The 22,129-nt window shown below is 43.3% G+C and overlaps 1 protein-coding gene and 1 long non-coding RNA gene across 3 annotated transcripts in view; both read left to right on the top strand.

Annotated features, from left to right (window-relative positions):
* Window positions 1-22,129, top strand: part of LOC134397394 (uncharacterized) — a 1,014,583-nt gene that overhangs the window by 913,831 nt on the left and 78,623 nt on the right. The gene's annotated exons all lie outside the window — the stretch shown is intronic.
* The window catches only part of EML4 (EMAP like 4), a 203,073-nt gene that overhangs the window by 102,321 nt on the left and 78,623 nt on the right, over window positions 1-22,129 (top strand). For both annotated transcript variants that reach the window (XM_063123997.1, XM_063123996.1), the window contains exon 2: window positions 1,089-1,271. In XM_063123997.1, coding sequence (XP_062980067.1) covers window positions 1,089-1,271 — 183 coding nt within the window. The remainder of the gene's footprint in view (window positions 1-1,088; window positions 1,272-22,129) is intronic.

Raw genomic sequence — 22,129 nt, 5'->3', positions numbered from 1 at the left:
GGAAAAACAAACTGAAGCTGAATCCAGACAAAACAGAGGTGCTTGCTGTCAAGGGCTCTGACCTAGGTTTGGAGGTGTGTCAACCAGTTCTGGATGGGGCTACACTCCCCCTGAAAGACTGTGTTCGCAGTTTGGGGGTGCTCCTGGATCCGTCGCTCCAAATGACAGCCCAGATAGATGCAACGGCCAGGAGTGCCTACTATCAGCTTCAGTTGATACGCCAGCTGCACCCCTTCTTAGAGTCAGAAGACCTAAAGACAGTAGTGCACGCGCTGGTAACCTCAAGGCTTGACTTCTGCAATGCTCTCTAAATAGGGCTACCGTTGTACCTAGTTCGGAAAATTCAACTAGTTCAAAATATGGCAACGAGGTTGGTCACTGGTACATCTAGGGGTGAGCATATTACCCCAACATTAAAATCACTCCACTGGCTGCCAATTAGTTTCCGGGCAAAGTACAAAGTGTTGGTCATTACCTTTAAAGCCCTAAATGGTTTGGGTCCATGTTACCTGCAGGATCGCCTTCTCCCATATAGTCCGCCCCACACACTCAGGTCCTCTGGGGTGAACTTACTTCAGTCAGCTAAAACTAGGCTGACATCAGTTTCCCAGAGGACCTTTTCTTCTGTCGCCCCCAGATTGTGGAATGGCCTGCCGGAGGAGATTCGTAAAATTAACTCTTTGTGTGATTTTAAGGCAGCTTTAAAGACTAGACTTTTTCGGCAGGCCTATCCAGATCAATGTAAAATCATGAATTTTTAAGATGTATTGATTCCTGTTCTAATGTAGTTCCCCGCCTCGATCCAAAGGGAGAGTCGGGTAAGAAATAAATATATTATTTTATTTTATTATATTATATTATATTTCTGCTATTGATTTTATTGTCAGACACCTTGAGTATTTTGTATAGAAAGGTTGGTATAGAAATGTGACAAATCCATAATATTTATTTATTTATTTATTTATTTATTTATTGCATTTTCTACCACCCAATAGCCGAAGCTCTTTTCTCTCTCATTTGAAATCCTGTTGAACAGCTTTAAAACACCATCCAATATACTTTTATTTCTATTTTTTTTAAATAAACAGATGACAGCATTTCTGCAGCAAGTACATCTGATGTCCAAGACCGCCTTTTGGCTCTTGAACAGAGAGTGCAGCAGCAAGAAGACGAAATCACTGTACTGAAGGCAGCTTTGGCTGATGTATTGCGGCGACTTGCCATCTCTGAAGATCATGTTGCATCTGTGAGAAAATCAGCGCCAAGTAAAGGTAAGGCAGTACACATCATTTTCAGTTAATTTTGGGGGGGGCATTTTGCATCATCCGTTCTTGTAGTGCAGCTTTTCTCAACCTGGAGCCTACATAAGTTCTTCTGACTACAACTCCCATCATCCCTGAGCACTGATTGTGCTGGCTGGGGCTGTAGTCATCTGGAGGGCACCATGTTGAGGAAGGATATTGGAGTGCCTTAGTGAAGCTTAGCTGGACCTCAGTGTTTGTTTGTTTTTAATTATTAGTGATCTTAAATGTTAGTATTATTACGCTGCTGGTGTATGTGGTGACGTTCAGAGCTAAGTACAGAAGAAGAGTGGTGCCAGATCAGACCAAAGACTTATCTAGTCTAGCATTCTGTTCCCACAGTGCCCAACGAGATGCCCATGGGAAGTCCCAAGTAGCGCCACCCTCCTGTTTTCTCTAGCAACAGGTTTTTGGAGGCATGCTCCTGGGATATTTCCTCCAAGGAGCCCACAGTCTAAGCACATGTCCTAGAATATGGCTGAGACTCTTCCGCAATTCACTTAGATTCTGTGGCAGATAACCATCAGGTTCCTGCCAGACGAAATGATGTGGAAGTTCCCTCAAGGGAAAGAGCATGGAAGCCACCAAGAGAGCAATCCTATGGCCCCTAGACAGCATCTGGGTGGCTGTAGGATGGTTCGGATTTCTGTATCTGAGGTTGGAGATACCGCTTCGACTTCAGACCCAGGAGTCCAAGCTCCCCTTCTATGCTGGTTGCCCCTCCAAGGTCACAAAAATGTCCTCAGAGAGGAGGGAAAGGAACGGGGCGGCTTACAAAGGCTCCTCCAGCCTCCTTCCCTCCTGCTCTGCAGATCCCCAGCTAAACAGTGAAAACTAGCCCATCTAGCAAAAATGCAAAGCAGGAGGAGCGCAGAGGTGAAGATCGCCTCTGTGTTCCTCTCCTGCTCTGTGTAGGATGACCGTCCAACTTCGGTGGCTGACTGGCATCCCAATAATCCCTGGCCTTTCCAGGTAGGGCTACGAAAGATTCCTGTTGAAGGCCTAATCTACACCAAGCAGGATATTGCACTATGAAAGCGGTATATAAAAGGCAGGAGCCACACCAAGAAGGAGACAGCATTATGAAAGCGGTATAAGACATGTGTCAATGGGCCCCAACAGTTGTCAGTGCACTTCAATACTGCTATAAAGCAGTAGTGTGGCTCCTGCCTTTTATATACTGCTTTCACTGTGTAATATCCTGCTTGGTGTAGATTAGGCCTAAGACTCACAGAGCTGCTGACAATTTGAGTAGACACTACTGAGCTAGACGGACAGTCTGAGAAGCTTCCTATGTTCTTATATTTCCAGCAGTGCCCATGTCAAGGGAACAGCCCATAAATGGGCTCTGTGCTATTGAGCGAAAGCCTCCTCCCCAAACCATTATGAGAAATGTTTGCAATGAAGGGAAGGGAGGCAGGTTGAATCAACCGCTTGAAAAATGCTGTTTGCAGAGATAAACAGGCATTTTCCTTTAGCCAGAAATAAGCAGCTGTTTCACTTGCGTGTGGTTTGCAATGGATAAGAATTTTTCTGGCGCCCACACAGTAAGAAAAAGGATCATTGGTCGTATTCCACAATGTGCATCAATTGTCCCATATGGAAGCGGAAAAGAAGTATTTGAAAGCTAAACCACAGGCAGAGGCGTTGGCTCCTTCTTCTTATTTGTTCGGGTCATGCATCGGACTTCTTTATCAAGAAATTAAGGAAATACTTTCTAAGCAAAAATAAATAAATAAATGCATATTTGGGCAAGGTGTAAACCATCACCACCACCACTATTAGATATGGTAAAAAAAAACCTGTTCCCTAGAGAGATTGCCAGTCAAAATATGGTCAAACTGCAAGCAAAAGGGAGGGGTAAGTAATTTTTATTCAGCTCAACAATAAATGTATGAAAGTTTTAAAACAACTGGAACTTTGCAGTAGTTTTGCACAGATCAAATAAGGGATGGACATTTTAATTCCCACCAAGCATAAAACCTGGTCCACACATAATGCTAACCCATGGTTTATTTAACCCATGGGTTGTTGTGATGTACAAACCCAGCAATGCTAACAAAGTATGGTATGTAAATGTGAACAAGCCAGGAAGGGAACCCATGGTTTGTTGTTGGGTTGTTGTTTAAACCATGGGTTGCCATTATGTGTAAACCCAGAACCATGAGTCGTTCATCAGTTGTTTCACTAGGCAACAAGAGGTGGTGGGAACGGGTGCTAAAAAAAAAAAAGGCCTATCTGTTCTACATGCCAATACTACAGCACCACAAAAGCATTTGGGATTAAAGATATCCATCTCTTGGAAATCCAGTTCTTTTTTTATTTGACAGAGTTCTGCAATGTGTACAGCTCTTGTGTTTGTGAACCAAGCTGCAGGCTTTCCCTCAAATTCTGGAAATTTGTTTTTGTGCTCCCCAGCCCCAGGTTCTGCAATTCATGCAAATTGTGGCCAAACTTGCGCAAATTGTGGAAAGTATGGCTTGGGGGCGGGGGCTGAATGCACAAATGCCCAGAAAATTTGCAAACTGGCCGACTCACTGCAGATTGAGTCAATCAACACAGTGGGAACCAGAACAAAGTCCAAGGAGCAGAACCTAGGAAAATTCATCGAACTTCATGCCCAAACAGATTTCTCCAACATCTCTATTTGGGATAAAGAGAGGGAGTGGACAAGGAAGAAAGTATAAAACAAACCAGGGATTGAAAAAACAAACAGTTTGTTCGATCTTCTGCCAGACAAACCCCAGGTGGGGCAACAAACCGTGGCTTAAATAAACCATTTGTTAGTGTTATGTGCGAACAAAATCTGAGTATTAAAACAAAACTTGTATGGTTTCCCAATCCTGCACTTATAGTTTAAGGAGATGAAGTGCAGATTACTTCTTATCTATTTGATTTTCTTTTACTTGACATCTGGATTATATTTCTTTTATTCATTTATTTCAGTTACTTATATCCTGTCTTTCACAGTCCAAATTCTTCCAAGGTGACTTGCATCATAATATTTTATGTATTTATTACATTTCTAATCCACCCAATAACTAATCTTCTCTGGGCGGATTACAAAGAAAAATCCATTAATAAAATCACAATAAATAATATTAGCATTATGTAAGCATGTATGTATGTATTGATTGATACTGAAACATTTAAAACTCATCCTTCTGGTGCAAAATGCTTACAACATGTAAACATTACAATTTCATCAAACAACAATATAAATAAAGAAAAGGAGATGGGGATAGGAGTTAAAACCAAAACGTACAGAATGCTTAGCTACATGCAAGAAAAAGCTTGCTAGCAAAAAGCAGACTTCAGTAACTAGTGGAAACAGCTAAGGAAGGGATCACTTCATTCCACTTTGCGTTCCACAATCTTGGTGCAGCCACTAAGAAGGCCCTCTCCTTCCTCCCACTGGAATGTGCTTCCAGCCTAGATAGGACATGGAGAAGGGCCTCTCCTTCTGATCTTAGGCCTTAGCTAGACCTACCAGTTAGGCCGCAACAGAGGAGGGAAGATCTTGCGATGTGTTTATCGCGAGATCCCTCCTCTGTTTACATGCGATGCACAACAACCTCAGAAGGAGAGGTGTCGCGCCCACCATTTTTTAAAACTTAAAGGGGCAGCAGCGCACGAATGCTTGTGCGCAAACGATAAGTAATTTTTAAAATTTGAATTACTTTCCCCACTCCCCCCACCCTATCCCCGTTGAGCACAGTGCTCCTGAGGAGCACTGTGCCCCATGCGCGACTCCCAGCTTCTTGCAAGGAATCGCGCGGAGCCGGTTCAACCTGCGGCACCCGGCCACACGTTCTACGGTCTCGGGCTCAGCCCAGGACCGCAGAAAAACCAGTGCCAAAGTGGAGGGTGAGATCCTGGGGCAAGGGAAGGATGATCCCTCCCTGATCCTGGGATCCCCTGATAATCTCCGGGGTTATCCCTTTATCACCCCGGGATAAAGCCCCGTCTAGCTATGGCCTTAGAGAATGGTGATCATCAACTTTTGAATTGTACTCAGAAGCATAAAAAGAATAATTAAGATCCACCCCACAGGGCAATACATATTTTTTGTATATTCCCCCCCCCCTCTTTATTTTTCTTTACCTACCCCAAAGTGCTGGGGTGGTTTAAAATGTTTTCAAACCCCAAAACAAACACAGCCAATAAGCATAAAAGCAAAAGCCACTCAGAATGTTACAGTTAATCAACATTAAGGGCGCAACGCTATGCCTGTTGATACAGAAAAAACGTCTGTATCAGCTCCCAGCATTCCCCAGATAGGACTTTTTTCTGTCTAAACATGCATAGGATTCAATCCCTAAGGCTATAAGAGGAGCTTCAGACATTCAGCCCTTTGCGCGGTGTGCAGTTCATGTCACAGTGCCACCACTGATACCTTGCCTTGATACATTGGCCTCCTCCACATTAGGTGGGGGAAGGTTTTGGCAGCAGTGAACTTCTTTCCATGCCACGTCCATTATCCACGCAATATTTGTTTTGTTGTGTAACGGACATGCTGCTCCTGACTGAATGGCACTCTAAAAATGCGTTTTCTTTGAAGATAGACTTCTGAATAAACCACTTTTTTTCTTTTGCTGCAGCTGTATTTTAGCTTAGCCGAATATGCATGACAGCTAGAAGTGGTAGCAGAAAAGGAAATAGCACTTGCTAGAGTTCCAGTAAAGAGCGCTTTTTTCAGAAAGGGCATTTTCTAAGAGAGACACTACTGAGAAAAGTGGGTTTGTGGGGAGGAGGGAGCAAGAGCGTACTCCTTGGGCTTCTCACTCAACCTGGTCTATCTATTTAAAGAGCCTTCAAATATTTGAGGGGCTAAGACTTTGACATGGCGAGAATCGGATATACACAGTGAGAAGGAGTGAGATGTCATTCACCAAGTGTGTGGGGTTTAATAAAATGTCCAGTGTGATTTTTTAAGATTTCTTTGCCTTTTGAACTTCTTGCCTATATTGTGTGTATGTATTTAGTATCATTTCTTAAAGAACCCAGTAACACTTGCGTAGAATTTGCTGTGTAGAGCATACTGTATAATTACATGCTTGATACACTTTGTATTGGTAGTTTCTGTGACATTTCATTCTTAGTAAAAGCATCAAGAGTCTTGTGGCACCTTAAAGACAAACGAATTTGTTAGCGTTGCGTGGAAATTCATTCTTAGTATTTGCCTTGTCCTTTATATCTCACCAATGCAAAAAAAATTAGAGGCAGGCTATTCTATATTGGGCTTGCTTGGCTTTCCACAATCTTAAAAACCACCACCACCCAAAAAAAGAACAACAACACCCACTACACTTTGGTTCCAGAACTGGTGGCCCTGCAATTATAGAATGGCCTCCCCAATGAGGTCCACAGGCACCAATGTTCTTATCTTTTCGGTGCCAGGTTAAGACCTTCTTCTTCTCGCAGTCATTTGGCAGAATATGGCAGAATATTAATCAGACCCTGGATTGATCTTATGGTTGATTGTTTAATATTTATTTATTTATTTATTTAATTACATTTATATACCACCCCACAGCCGAAGCTCTCTGGGCGGTTCACAAAAGCTAAAAACAGTAAACTTTAAAAATATACAAAATTTAAAAACCATCAGAAACATGAAAACAACAGTATAAAAACAGCAGCATCCATTTAAAACAACAATTCTGGGGTCCATTAAAAAACAAACTTAGTGTTCAATGCCTTTAAATGCCTGGGAGAAGAGGAAAGTCTTGACCTGGTGCCTGAAAGATAACAATGTTGGCGCCAGGCGAGCCTCATCGGAGGGCCACCACCAGAAAGGTCCTCTCCCTTGTTGCCATCCTCCGAGCATCCCTCGGAGTAGGCACTCAGAGGAGGACCTTAGATGTTGAGCGCAGTATACGGGTAGGTTCATGTCGGGAGAGGCGTTCCATCAGGTATTGCGGTCCCAAGCCATGTAGGGCTTTAGGTTAAAACCAGCACCTTGAATTGGGCTCGGAAATGTATAGGCAGCCAATGCAAGCGGGCCAGAATCGGTGTTATATGCTCAGACCTCCCTGCACCAGCCATCAATCTGGCCGCCGCATTTTGCACAAGCTGCAGCTTCCGGACCATCTTCAAAGGCTGCCCCATGTAGAGGGCATTGCAGTAATCTAATTTGGAGGTTACCAGAGTATGGACAATTGAAGCTAGGTTATCCCTGTCCAGATAGGGGCATAGCTGGGCCACCAACCGGAGTTGGTAGAAAGCACTCCGTGCCACCGAGGCCACCTGAGCCTCAAGAGACAGAGATGGTTCTTGGAGAACCCCCAAGCTACGAACTTGCTCCTTCAGGGAGAGTGCAACCCCAACCAGAACCAGTTGAACGCCACCACCCATCCGGTCAGAGGAACTACCCACCAGCAGCATCTCAGTCTTGCCTGGATTGAGTTTCAGTTTATTAGCCCTAATCCAGTCCATGTCGCGGCCAGGCACCAGTTCAGCACATCCACAGCCCCACCTGATGAAGATGAAAAGGAGAAGTAGGGCTGCATGTCATCAGCGTACTGGAATATCCTGCTTGGTGTGGATGAGCCCTTACATTGGAAAAGAAAGATACAGAATAGGAGTGAAGTGATTCAATGTACATCTGAGGAACAGGTGTCAACTTGGGTTGCATTCCTATGCATACCTACCTTAAAGTATGTTCTACTGAACATAGTGGAACATACCTCTGAGTACCTTTGACTTGGTGCAAGGTGGATGCAACACTGTTATGTCTAATGCTCAAATATATGACTTTCCATCTATACCCTGATGCAGTTAGTGTCAAAATAGCTACTAAATTGAGTTATCACCGCCCATAATCTTGTTATGTGTCATGCATGGAGAAATAGTTTGTGTGAATTACATTACTTTACATGGCTACTGTTTCATTTACAAGATTAGCATTTGGGCTTAGAATTCCGAGATACTATCTAGTAGAACGTTAATGACCAAATTCAAATATCTCTGGTGATTAAGGAGTTAATCTGTCCCGGTTGTCATAAAACAAAACATTTGGTTACTCGAGAGTACTTTGCTTATTGTTTAAGGTAAGCCAAACAGAAATGAAAATAATGAGTTGGCTGAAGATTATCGTGCCACTTGGAAAATGCATTTGAGGAAGTAAGACGATATTATAAGAGGATTCGTGACAAGTGCACGGAGCAAGATCGCCTTTATAAAAGCAAGTTTGTTGTTTTAAGAGCCATTAGCAGCATTCTAATGCCTTTGGTTATTGGCAGCGGCTTCACAGAAATTCTTATTCCAAAGTACAAAAGCATAATAAATGTTTGGGCCATTAGTTACAGCAGCACCAGACTATTTCAGGGCTTAGGAATCAGATGGCTAATGTTAAGAAATATTGCAAACGTGGGGGACAGGCTGTTAAGCATTGTAAGCTTCAGTAAAAATATGTTCTATGCTCCAGGCCAAAGGTTAATCTGCTGTTTATTTTCAATTTCAATAGCATTTCCACGAATATTTTCGTTGCAAAGCCGCCAGTGTGAGTAGTACTACATTCTGTGGCCACCATCCTCCATTGCTGTGGCTACTTATAGTAGCAACACAAATGGGAGTTTGGAACTGCCTATCTACTTAAGTTTTCCACCTGCTCAGCTTTTTTGCCCGTGGAGGCGGCTGTACCATAGAGACAGAACTATGGCTGTATCTGCTGTTTTTTAATTCAGATATCATGCCAAGTTTCCTTGGCCATGGCTTGGTATGATGTTGGAATGAGTCAAAAGGGAGAAAGAAGATTAGTTTTGTCAACTGCTTAAAAACCAGCGATGCTGTTTGACTGATTAGAAGAAATATGCCTCCTATGGACAGCAATGCTCATAGCAGTCCTTCAGAGGACAAGAATTCCAGGAGAGAACTGATGTTCTGTTTCTATTAGATCCACATGCAGGTATTAGATCTTTGATGGGACTTTTGAAAATCTCATAGTAAATGAAGGGATTGTCTTCAGCTGCATCATAGCAGCAGAACTTATTTCCAAAGTAAGTTCCTTTACGACAAACCCAGTGTCTTTGTCAAGCTTGGCTTTGTTATCTAGAAGTTACCTTTATTTAGCGAAAACTATGGAATTTTAAAACTGGAGCAGTGGCTATCAGTCCTGATGGCTATGTGCTTCTCCCAATATCAGAGGTAGTAAGCCTGTCTATACCAGTTGCTGGGGAAAATGGGTTGGAGAGTGCTCTTGCACCTTGTCCTGCTTGTGGGTCCCTGGTCGACAGCTGGTTGGCCACTGTATGGACAGAGTGATGGACTAGATGGACCCTTGATCTGATTCAGCATGGCTCTTCTTATGTTCTTAAGCTTATCCACAAAGCCCACTTGCCACTACTGGAGCAAATTGTCAACCAACCTTTTATTTATTTGTTTAACAATATTTATGAATCACTTACTTTAAAGAAATTTCTAAGAGTTGTACAAAAACAAAATTACCTTTCTGGAAATGCCTGATGGAAAAGATATGTTTTCACCAACCACTGAAAACCTAGAAAATAATAATAATAATAACTTACAGTGATGGGGAATTCCAGAGAATACTAAACGCCCTATTCCGAGCCATGATGTACTGGACCTCCGAAAACTTGGGTAGCACCAGGAGTGAATCTCCTGATGAGCCTAGCAACCAAGCAGGCCAGTAGGGCATCAGGCAGTCATGGTCCTGAGTTGTTTAGGGCTTTGTAAACAAGTACGAAAGCGTCAATCCTTTCCCAGTACAACAATTCAGAAGGTACAAGAAATGATACTATGAACTGCAAAAGGACACATTCCTGAAAGTCAAGAACTTGGTTCATATTATTGTTTGCCCAATTCAACGCATTGTGTTGCCCTGTACTAATAGTTGTATAGTCTTATTCTGCCTACAAGTTTCCTGCATATGTAAACCAGAAACCTACATTTCCTGTTTTGTTTCTTCATTTTCAGCAGTAGCTTTAAAAGAGAGATGAATGTGCTCTGTGAAGTACTAAGCTAGGATGGAAAAAGGTGCAAAATAACAACAAAGAAGTACTAAGATCAGTTTTGTTTCCTCATTTGCACCGATGGTTTCATATCTTGGCGTTCCATCCAAAGCTGAGGACTCAAGAGTCTGATTCTTTAAGAGTGATTTGTCAGTATTTGGTGTAGTCATGTCTTGTAAGTCTTCTGCTGAAGTAATTTTAATTAATCTGTCTTCACCCTCTATTTGTATAGTATGTTTTGTCTGGCACCTTTAGCTTGAAACACGAAAGCCTAGAATATTAATACTGCTTTTTTACTATTATTTTTTCCTGCCTGTCTTTGGTATATTCCAGTCTACGACAGACTCTAGGATCTGCCAATTCCAATGCTCCGTCTCCCTCTGGCAAAGACTGAGTTCTGGGATGGGAAGTTGATCTCTGAGCCTGGGGCCCTGTTCGATAAGCCCCTGGGAAGATTCCTCTGTAACTCCTGGAGAGTCTTGGAGAATTTCCTGCCCCCTCCCTGTCTTGGCTGGCCTTCTTCTACTTCAGCCTCTAAGTCCGATTTAGAATCTGAGACTAAACCAAAGAGCCCAAGCCTCATCCTGACGCCTCTGAAGGCAATGGTACCACAAGAAGGGCCTCTCCCAAAGATCTTCATCCCCAGAAAAGCTCATGTGGGACAAGGCAGCCTTCCAGGTGGAATGAAACATTCTCTCAGTGTTTCCATAGGTGGAAGCTCTTCCTCCAGTTTCCATCTCTCTGTTGGGGTTCTGATATTGGCCCTCTACTCTTCTCTCTCCATGCATTGGCCCTGGGTGACCTCATCAAATCCCACAGCTTTCATAGCACCTATATGCAGATGACACTCAGCTGTAGCTTTCTACCCCAGGATTGTAACCCCTCATCTCCAATCCCACATCTCCAGCTGCCTCTCTAATATTTCTCCTTGGACACTTCATTGCTGTCTCAAAGTCAGTACGTCCAAGACCAAGCTTTCAGTCTTTCCTGCCAGGCCCTCCTCCAGTCATATGCTTTTCTTAGCAATTGACAGCATTGCCTTCCTTCCCGTTGAACAGAATTTAGCTTTGTCTTTGACTTTTCTTTCTTTCTTTTGTTTGATATATTGACTGGATGCCAAGCCATGGCACTTCTCCCCTTACAAAATGGAATCGGTTTCCTTCCAGAAGCAGTTGTTTCGGCTCTGGGGTTTCTTTAGGAAGTGCTAGATTCCAATTGCTTTAGTAGTGGGTCCCGTAGGTGCAACAGAAGAAGCAGAGGTGCAGCCACAATATTGGATATTGCTGATAGTATGCGTGTTTTAAAAATTACCTGAAAATAGCAGAGAAGCTGAGAAGCTTATGGCTGCCAACAAACTAGATGGCACCATAGCTGGTGTCTGGGAAATACATTAGGACCTCAGAGAGTGTCAGTATATATGTAACATAAGACTACAGGCCCAGAGTGTAAATAACATGTCCACAATATACAATGGCACTAGTTAGAGACAGCTTCGATTAAGATGCATTTGAAGGTCAACATGAAGTCTACTGCTTCCCACCCATCCCCACCTTTGAAGAAGCTGCTTTCTGGTTGAAAGCCCATGTAATGCATCTGTCCCTAGAGAGAGAGAGAAATATTGTGCTGAATGGAGGCAAAGATGAGAACTTGCTGAGGTAGAATCTCAAATGGAAAAAAAATCTTTGCAGTCCGTGTGCGTATGTAGGACAGATAGCACATATGTAAACTCTGGAATTCACTACAACAAGGTATAGTGATGACCACCAATTTGGGTGGCTTTTAAAGGGGGTTCAATAAATTCCTAGTGGAGAAGACTATCAATGGCTACTAATCCGGATGGCTATGTGCAGCCTGCAGTATCAGAGGCAGAAAGCCTATATACACCAGTTGTAGGGAACATGGGTGTGCGTGGGTGTTGTTGTACCCATGTCCTGCTCATGGGTCCCTGGCCGACAGCTGGTTGGCCACTGTGTGAACAGAGTGCTGGACTAGATGGACCATTGGTCTGATCCAGAAGGGCTATTCTAATGTTTTTTAATTGAAGACTATCAAAATGTGATATCTTATCTGTCTCCTATATAAACCCCATATCAGTTTGGGAAATATGTTGCCAGACAACCTGAACCAGAATCCAGTTTTATGAACAGAGAGGTCCATTGCAAAAGTAAGGATGTCTCTCACTTTTCCGTCATGATTTCCTTTATCTGCTTTTACCACAGTTTATTGATGTGTGCAGACAGTAGCATCGGTTCACACTCACGAGGGTGTTCATCTTAAACCTAAGTTTGAAGTAGGCTTGGAAGTCCTAATTAAAGCAGAATTGGTTTAAAGCCAGCAAAGGAAGTGTAGAAGGCAGGTGGCATTTGCAAGCCAATGTCCTGATTTGCAAGACATAGGGCATGTCTAGATGGGGTAATAGCCTGGGGATCGTCCCTGGTTCGTCCCTGCACAGGGGATCCTGGGAGCAGGGAGGGAAGATCCCTGCATTTCCCTGGGATATTACCCTACCGAGACCACGGGAAGTGTGGCCAGCCGTTGGGGTGGGAGGGGGGAGCAGGATTATTATTATTATTATTAAAAACTGACCTTTTCAGTGGAGCGCTCATTTTCGATTAAAAAAAAAATGGTGGACACGACGTCCCATTCATCCCGGGACGTCACGCGCTGCGTGTGGACTGAGGGGGAGGAGCTCCTTCCACTCCCTAGGTCTAGACATGCCCATGTCTAGTGAACCGCCCAGAGAGCTTCGGCTATTGGGCGGTATAGAAATGTAATAAATAAATAAATAAATAAATAAATAGTTTGCAGGGAACCTAGTTGTCTTCAGCATTAGCCAGAATTGAATCTTTGATTTCCCCCTAACTTGTGTGTGATTCCCCACAGAATACTTGGGAGTTCTCAATACTTTCTAATGTTACACAAAAGAATGCACAAGGAAGTTTTATGAATGTATTTCTCTATTCGATCATTTTTGTCTGTCTCTTCCGCCAAGACGCTTGTTCATGCACTGGTTATTTCTCAGTTGGACTACTGCAACCTTCTTCTCTCTGGCCTTCCTTCTTCTCACATCAGTCCGTTGGTTTCTGTCCACCACTCTGCCGCAAAGATCATCTTCTTGGCTCGCCGCTCTGACCATGTTACTCCGCTTCTGAAATCTCTTCATTGGCTTCCAATTCACTTCAGAATCCAATATAAACTTCTCCTGTTAACCTTCAAAGCTTTTCATGGTCTAGCTCCTTCCTATCTCTCCTCTCTCATCTCACACTATTGCCCTGCTCGTGCTCTCCGCTCCTCTGATGCCATGTTTCTCGCCTGCCCAAGGGCCTCTACTTCCCTTGCTCGGCTCCGTCCATTTTCTTCTGCTGCCCCTTACGCCTGGAACGCTCTTCCAGAACATTTGAGAACTACAAGTTCAATCACAGCTTTTAAAGCTCAACTAAAAACTTTTCTTTTTCCTAAAGCTTTAAAAATATGATGTTGTGCAGACTTTATACTGTTAGTTTTACCCTACCCTGTGCCTGTTTGCATTCTCTTCCCCTCCTTATTGTTTTACTATGATTTTATTAGATTGTAAGCCTATGCGACAGGGTCTTGCTGTTTACTGTTTTACTCTGTACAGCACCATGTACATTGATGGTGCTATATAAATAAATAAATAAATAAATAATAATAATAATAATAATAATGTTGGTTTAGCAAGCTATTTACAGCTGCTCAGCGCAAATGGAACTTGGGATCCATAATTACAAGCAACCATGTTTCATCCCTACTCCTCCTTCACATCACTGGTCAGTAGGTATTCACAGAAGCCAAAGGAGGAGGAGTCCATGTGTCTTGCTGTGCTTCTCTCTTTGTATTTCTCATGTAATGCCTAAAGTGGGAGATTGCACATTTCCGTGGAGTGATGTATGGGTACCAGATGGCTTGGACATTGCCCAGGAAGTACAACAAGAGGAAGGGCTTCTCATTTGTACTTCTTCGCCATTGGCATGTCTCTAATGCCTACATTTGTTTCCCTTCCGAAGTAATTTTGATGATGTTGGAGTAAAATGTATCTGATTATACTGGGAATAGGATATACACCGTGAGTAAAATAATAGATCTCTGACGAAATGTGAAAGATATTTTGATTGTTGCTCTTTGCAATGATTAGGAACTGGTGTGAGGTTTTGAATGAATTGTGCTATGGCTGACACATATATGAAGACTGTCAAGTTGGCTTAGTGGGCCATTTTTGAGCAGGGAGAGCTACTCAGTGTGAAAAACAGTCTGGCTAAGCAACCATTTATTCATCTGTCTGCAGACTGTGTTAGAAAGTATGTCAACTGCTTCCAAGAGCAAAAATGCCCCTGCAATAGCCATGTTCATAAGAAATACTCAGAATAAAAGTGTGAGTGGGCTCATGTCAACTAGCCTTGTGCCTGATGCCACACACACATGCTTGCCCTGTCCCTGTACACTAGTGGTGAGTAACTTTTGGCCCTCCAAATATGTTGGCCTACAACTCCCATCAGCCCTAGCCAGAATAACCAGTTGTGAGGGATGATGGGAGCTGAAGGCCAAAAGAAAAGTTGCCCACCCTTGGCATGCAGGGAACACCTGCAGTCAGGAAGCCTTGGTTTATACATGCAATGTAGAACCTTGATCATGGGTGGGAGGGTGCTGTTGCACCATGTCCTCCCTTGTTGGTCCCTGGCCAATGGCTGTTTGGCCACGGTGTGAACAGAGTGCTGGACTAGATGGAGCCTTGGTCTGATCCAGCAGGGCTCTTCTTATGCCACATGATTCAGGCAGGATTCCAGGTTGCACAGATGCCTTAAGGCATACAGATATACATGCAAAAATGTCCTTACTGCAGACATTTGTACTACATCTACGGATGTCAGAAGGTGAGACATGCCAGCACCCACAACGTTGAGGGCAGGACTAGACGTACGGCCCCGTCTGTGCATTGATTCAAAGCCTGAGCATTTCTTATGCTTAATATTCTTAGTTAATCTCTGCTTGGTCCATCATTCACCTGCCACTCAGTCAGCACACCAGGAGTTATGAGTCATAGGTTGGAACAGGCATTCATTGTTCTGGTTAAGCAAGATATTTGAATCTTCTCTTCAGCTGAAAATTCTGATATGGGGGGAAAAGCGCAATGCATTGCAATCATCTATTTGCAACCATTAACTAATGAAAATGCATAGTGTAATAACAAGTTTGTGTAAAACAAAATCCCCACAGACATTTCTTATATTCAGTTACGCATTAAGGAATGTGGTCTTATTCTCCCACCTAGTATAGTGCCTGGGAGCTTGGTGGTACTAAATGCATGTCAAACTAATATGTCTACACAAATGTTACTTGTCAGGACAGTTGTAGCCAGAGGGAAGTTTTAGATTATGAAAAGTGATATTTTCTTTTTAGTGTAGTCATTTAGTAGCTGGCCTGTCAGCTTCATTCCCCCTTTTTTCCTGGGATCACCCTTGTTATATGTTCCCTTAATATCTGCCAGTTGTATTTCAGCTCCTGCCTCTGTCAATCTGGTAACTGTGGCACTTTGCTCTTTTAATGCACAATCGGGGCCAGATCTACACCAAGCAGGATATAACACTTTAGAAACGGTTTGAAAACTAGATGAAATGTGTCATGGGCCCTAACAGTTGTCAAAACCGTTATAATCCATTTTAAAGCAGTAGTATAGATCCTGCCTAGTGTCCTGCATATATTGAATCATAGAATTGTGGAGTTGGGAGGGACCACATGGATCATATAGTCCAACCCTCTACAATGTGCAGGAAAACCAATTTAATCATCCATGAGAAGTGGCTGTCCAGCCTCTTCTTAAAAACTTCCAGAGATGGAGAACCCACAACCTCTGTAAGTAGACTATTCCACTGTTGTACAGATCTTACTGTCAGGAAGTTTTTCCTTATATGTTGGACTACAACTCCCATATCATCCTCAGCCAGGATGATGGGAGATGTGCAGGGGAACAGACTAGAGGGGAACAGCCTGCATGCTTCCAGGTTTCCCATCACAGCTCTGTTATGTTTTATGTTATGTATGTTTTCTGCAGTGCAACTGTCCTCCAAGGACACACACTCAATGCCACATAGGGCATGTCTAGACAGGGCGATATCCTGGGGATCACCCCAGGATCATCCCTCTGTGTCCACATGATGCACAGGGGATCCCGGGGGTAGGAAGGGATGATCCCTCCCTTGCCCTGGGATAACCAGGGCAGCTTTAATCCTGGTTTTTCCTGCGGTCTCGGGATCATCCCGAGACCGCGGAAGGTGTGGGCCACCGTCGTGGTTTCGTCCCGGCTCCTCGCGAGTAACCGTGAGGAGCCAGGAATTGGCCACAGAGCTCCATGCCCATCGGGAGTAGGGTAGGGGCAACGGAATATATATATATATTTAAAACCCACCTTTTCGCAGGAGTGCTCGAGCACTCATCTTCAAAAAAAAAAATGGCGGCCGCAACAACCTTCATTCTCCCGGGACGTCACACACCAGATGTAGACTGAGGGGGAGGATCTCCCGATCAGCATATCACGAGATCCTCCCCCTCCACCCCCCCTGGTCTAGACATCGCCCTAGAAAACTCCTGCAGGTTTTTCTTTAGCTATTCAGTGCTTCTGGACTGAAGGGTGCAAGTTTTTTCAGTTCAGACTGTAAAACAGCAATATAATTTTATGTCTTTGCAAATATGGTATGCAATTTTTTAAAAAAATGGTTTTGTTACTCCACTTCTCTTCTCTCCGTTAGTCACATTAATTTCATAATAAACTGCATCTACGTTCATTGTTCCTATTTTTTTAAAAAAAAATTGGTTCCATGTTTTTTTGTGAGAAACTCAGGTGGTCGTGTGGTGTTTGGCATTTCAGACAGATTAGCGGGAAAAGTCCTTGTTTTATAGGCAATTAAATTTGATATACAGACACAGCCGAACTCTTATCAGCAGGACGGATAGGGAACAGCACAATATGGAATGGGTTTAAAATGTTTGAAGGAAGTATGAGTTCGTTGGGAAGTTAGAATTTGTTATTGTTGTTGTTGTTTGCACTAAGGAAAGAATAGAGAAACTTGGACATGTTCTGTTTCTGACTAGCAACGAAAGCAGGTGACGAGCAGGTTTTCTGTGTCTCTTTTTCATTCCTGAGTAGAAAGAAGACCTTACAGATTGTTGAAGGCTTTTGCTAGATGGTGTTTGAGTTTAAGATCAGACAGTTTCTCATCAATTTCCCCTATTCTCTTTGTCTGACACCTTTCTCCCTTTCTCTCCCAAACCCTGGGTTGTTGTGAATGAGTGAGCATGCTAGCTCTTGCCCCAGATTGCTCCCACTGCAAGTAGGAGGAGCTAAACCACCCTGGGACACTTCATCCCTGGGTTGTTTAGCATTGTGAGCAAACCGGGAATTCTGGGCTGATGTGGGAGAGACCACCCAGAGTTGGAACCCAACGTTAAACAAAGGGACAAAAGTTCTGGGTCCAACCAAGACAGAGCAGTCATAAAAGGGGACACAACTTTGGTCCAGGTGGACAGAGGTTTAATAAGGAGGTTTCTTTTCCAAATCTTATTTAGTGTCAGCTAAATCTAATAAGGACAGTACTTCCTTAAGATTGCAGCAGTCCTTACCATAATCTATAATCATGCAGCAGCTTTGTCTGGAGTGTACTCATGCCTAGTTTCGAATAACTGTACCTAATCTAATCATGAGGCGTTTAATCTAGTGCTGCTTAATTAAATTGTTCTGCTAAATCTCCGTGCAGGGTACATGACCAAATGCTTAATGACCATTTGGTGAGTACATTTCCCGTTCACCTGGTCCTGCAAGTTCTCCCAACTTTAACATACACCATGTCACACAAAGTATTGGGGTGAAGTATTTCTGGGGCTTTCCCACCATGCTGCCTTGCAACCATGGCCCTTTCTACACCTAAGGATTATCCCAGGAAAATGGAGGGATCGTCCCTGCCTGCTTCCAGGATCCCCTGTGTGTCATTTGCATGCACAGGGATGATCCCGGGACGATCCCGAGAAAAAAGGCAGTTGTAGAAACAGCCCATGTTTCATCAAGGGAGCGACATGCTCCTTATAGGCAGCCCCTGTTAACAGCCTGACTGCAGCAATCTGGAATCAACTATAGTTTCTGATCATGCTTCCAAGGTAGCCCTATTTAGAGGGTGTTACAGCAATGCAGATGTGAAGTAACTAAGGCAAATACCACCATGGCCAGATCTGTGTTGCCCATGAGTAAGCATGGGCAATGCACAGGTCTCAGCTGGAGAAACACATTCCTAGCCCCAGCTAAGACTTGGATGTCCAGTGTCAAGATACAGGAGAACCTCTACACTGTAAACTGCTCTCTTCACATGGGGGAGAAACCCCATCCAACTAGCTGAACCCAGATTCCTGGATCAGCTCTGTTTACCATGAACACCTCTGACTTTTCTGGATTAAGCTTCAATTTTCTTTCTTTTTTATTTGTCTGAATCCAGTGCATTGCCACATAAAGGATCTCCGCAACATCCCTAGAAGGGCCCTGTTAGAGACACTATAGGCTAATGGCCAAGGTGTTAGACCAGTGTCTCATAGTACTACTTTCTGAAAGGCTGGAGTTATTGCAACACTACGCCCCCAAGTCCTATCACAGTGAGTCAAACCAGAATAATAACATGGGCAATAGTCGTGAACTCTGCCGAGAGGTCCAGTAAAACCAACAGAGATGCATTCCCAGGCCGTAGCTAGACCTAAGGTTTATTCCAGGATCATCCCGGGTTCATCCCTGCCTGAGCGCTGGATGCCCTGTGTGTCACCTAGATGGACAGGTTTGACCCCTGGACGATCCAGGGATAAACCTTAGGTCTAGCTATGGCCCCAGTGTAGGCTATCCAATAAGGCGAATTCAGTCCCAAAACTGTGCCTACAGCTAAATTGAAATGGATCTAGATAACTTGTTTCATCTAGGAGAAGCTAGAACTGAGAAGTGACCTTGCCCCAGAGAAGAATATTGGAGTCTGGTTTGAAATTATCTAGTACCATGGGGCTAAGAAAGGGCGTTTTCAGTAAAGGTTCTTAAACATGTGACGGCCACACCTTCCCACAGCCACACATTTACCACATCACCAGCCCTTATTAGCAAAGATGGGCAAGAGTCAAGTACCCTTGTCATTGGCGCCACTGCTCCCAAGAATTCTGTCTATATCATCAGGCTGCACAAATTGAGACCTATCCAGTCTAACTGGTCAAGGAGGTGCAAAGATACATCTACCAGCACTGCTATAACTACCACATCTATTTTGACATGGTGGCAAGCAACTTTATCTGCAAAGTGCCCATCAAATCGGTCGCAATGGGCCACTGAGCAATCCTTCCATTTTGAACAGCTCCACTGGCTGGCTCAGTGGAAAAGTAAGATTTTGTTGCCACCATCATCACCATAAAGTAGCTTTAATGAGTTCTAGCCTATGTTCAATTGGATTTGTCACGACTCTTCCACCTCTGTAGTCATTTCATATTTAGGTAGCCTGGGTTTTTTGTTTCCGATTTGTAATGCTGGAGTTTTTTAAGGATTCCAAAAGCAGCATACTCTACAAGCACACCTTGATCAGTAATTTTGTTAATGTATTCTTGTGACAAAATTTGCCTTCATCTTTCTCCAGTTCTGCTAATAAAGGCCATTTCTGTTCTTCGATTATGCGCCTGTAACAGAACCATCGAGGTTTATAGAAGGCTTTGTCTAAATCCACGTTATCTTTTATTCACACACTTGTATACTTGACAGATTTTTTAATGAAAGGTCTCTCTTGAACTTGGCAGATATTATTCTATGAAAATTATCAGAATGGAGATGGAATCCATTATCTGCGGGAGGCATTTTTACCACTTTGATCTCCCGCAGTTTGGCTCTAATCCCCATCGCCCATACATGGGATCTCATTTAACATTCAGTTCACATCTGGCTCCTGTCTTGAGCCAAAAGATAATACTGAGTGCTGTTCAGGCTGAAAACGGTTCAGGCAGTTCATGCTTGTAATCGACATGCAGCATAATATTGGCGGGTTGTATGTATAAGATGCAGAAGCATGTTATTGTGTTAGGGTTATTTGACCAAGCTCTGTTTGGTCAATTATAAATGCCCACTGCAGCAGCTCTATGCATGGAGGGAGCTGGCCATCTGAAATGACTCATGGAAATGGTGAGCGTCACTGGGGTGTCATAAGGTTCACTTCACCACATAGACTGTCGTTACAGATGTCTGGCTTCTTGTGTGGATGCCACTGACACATGGTGCAGTTTATAAATAGTCACTGTGCGGTGCTTGGTCATCCGAAACAATCTTTTAAAACAATGGCTTGATCCTAACTTTCTCCCCACTCGTGGGATGGACTTGCAATTATTATTTTCTGCCTCCTTATTTCTCTACAGCCCCCTGAAAATCTGTTCCTCAGGACTGGGAGATATTGAAAATTAGGTACCTCTTGTGCAAGCGGAAATGCCTTCCACTCACACAACTGCCTGTGTATACCGGTTGTTGGGATATGCAGGTGGGAGGATGCTATTGCTCTCATGTGCTACTTGTGGGTTTTTATGGTCCACCACACCTTGTCGTTGCCAATGAAGAGCAATACTCATTAATGACACTGCACCTCTGCTGCTTCCGTTGTGCTTGCAGGACCCACCCTGAGCACATCAGGAACTAGCGTTTCCTATAAGAACCCCAGAAATCAGAACTAATGCTGGTTTCCGGAATGGAGAGGTCAGCGGAGCTCCATTCTGTGAGCTCTGCTACTTGTGCCATTCCGAAACGAGCACATCTGCTTGTTTCTTCTTGCTTCGAGAATCACTAGGTTCCATTACACTAGTGGTAGGTCCCAGTACAGGGGCAATATTGGATTCTACCTGAAGTTTTAAACATACAGATACATGTTGGCCAGCCTCGCAGCTTTTTATTTCTTTATTTTAAAGCAAAGCTCAGGGTGACTTAAATAAATTTAAAAACTGCCACAATCTAAAAATACAGCAGAAACTACCATAAAAATGGGCATTCAGTCAGAGCAGATGCAGTGTCAGTCAATGCTTAGTGGCCAAAGGAACGTTAAAATCAGTGTTAAGCCCCACTGCAAAAAACAAAGAGGTAGGAACTCCAAACTTTATCAAGGAGGTCAGTCACGCTGCTCTTGAAAGTCGGTTTTGTTTCACCCAGCGAAAATGTTTATTATATTTATTTCTTATAAATCATATTCAACCCTATGACATAGAGGCAGGCGCCAGAGGGACTATTAACTTTCTGGAAGATTCAGAACGTACTTGAGAAAACTGTAACATTAAATGCTTTTTTAAAAAAAAGTGTAACAAAATTTTACTAAATCACTTGAAAATGCATTTAAAAACTACACGGAAGATGCATTTAAAGGCTACATGTAAAATAAATGTAATACTTTGTTTTACAGATGCATGTAAATCATTAACAACAATGCTTCTCTAAAATTCTACTCTGATCTGGTTATTATTCCGAAAATGGCAACAATGGTTCGCCAAACTCTTTTGGAGCACATTTTGTTCTTTCCCTCAAGTGCTTTAAATGCCCCAATTTACTCAGAAGCGTAATCTGCCAAAATGTCTCTATCTATTCCACCAATGTAAGTAGTAGCAGCTTGCTTTTCCGGTACTTTGCCAGCAAAATTCTGATGGCAATCACTAAACACCAAGCCAGAGATCTGTATTTAAGTTAACATTGGGTGAAATCCAACGTTGCGTGAGTGGATTTCCGCTCATACAACAGGATGTCCCCTTCATCTCTTCCCCCTGCAGCCCCTGTAGCATGCCCAAAATCTGCTCTGAAGGGTTCCCCAACTC

Source organism: Elgaria multicarinata, chromosome 4 (genome assembly GCF_023053635.1).
Source record: "Elgaria multicarinata webbii isolate HBS135686 ecotype San Diego chromosome 4, rElgMul1.1.pri, whole genome shotgun sequence".
NCBI classification, from domain to species: domain Eukaryota; kingdom Metazoa; phylum Chordata; class Lepidosauria; order Squamata; family Anguidae; genus Elgaria; species Elgaria multicarinata.
This window is presented reverse-complemented; position numbering and strand designations above follow the sequence as displayed.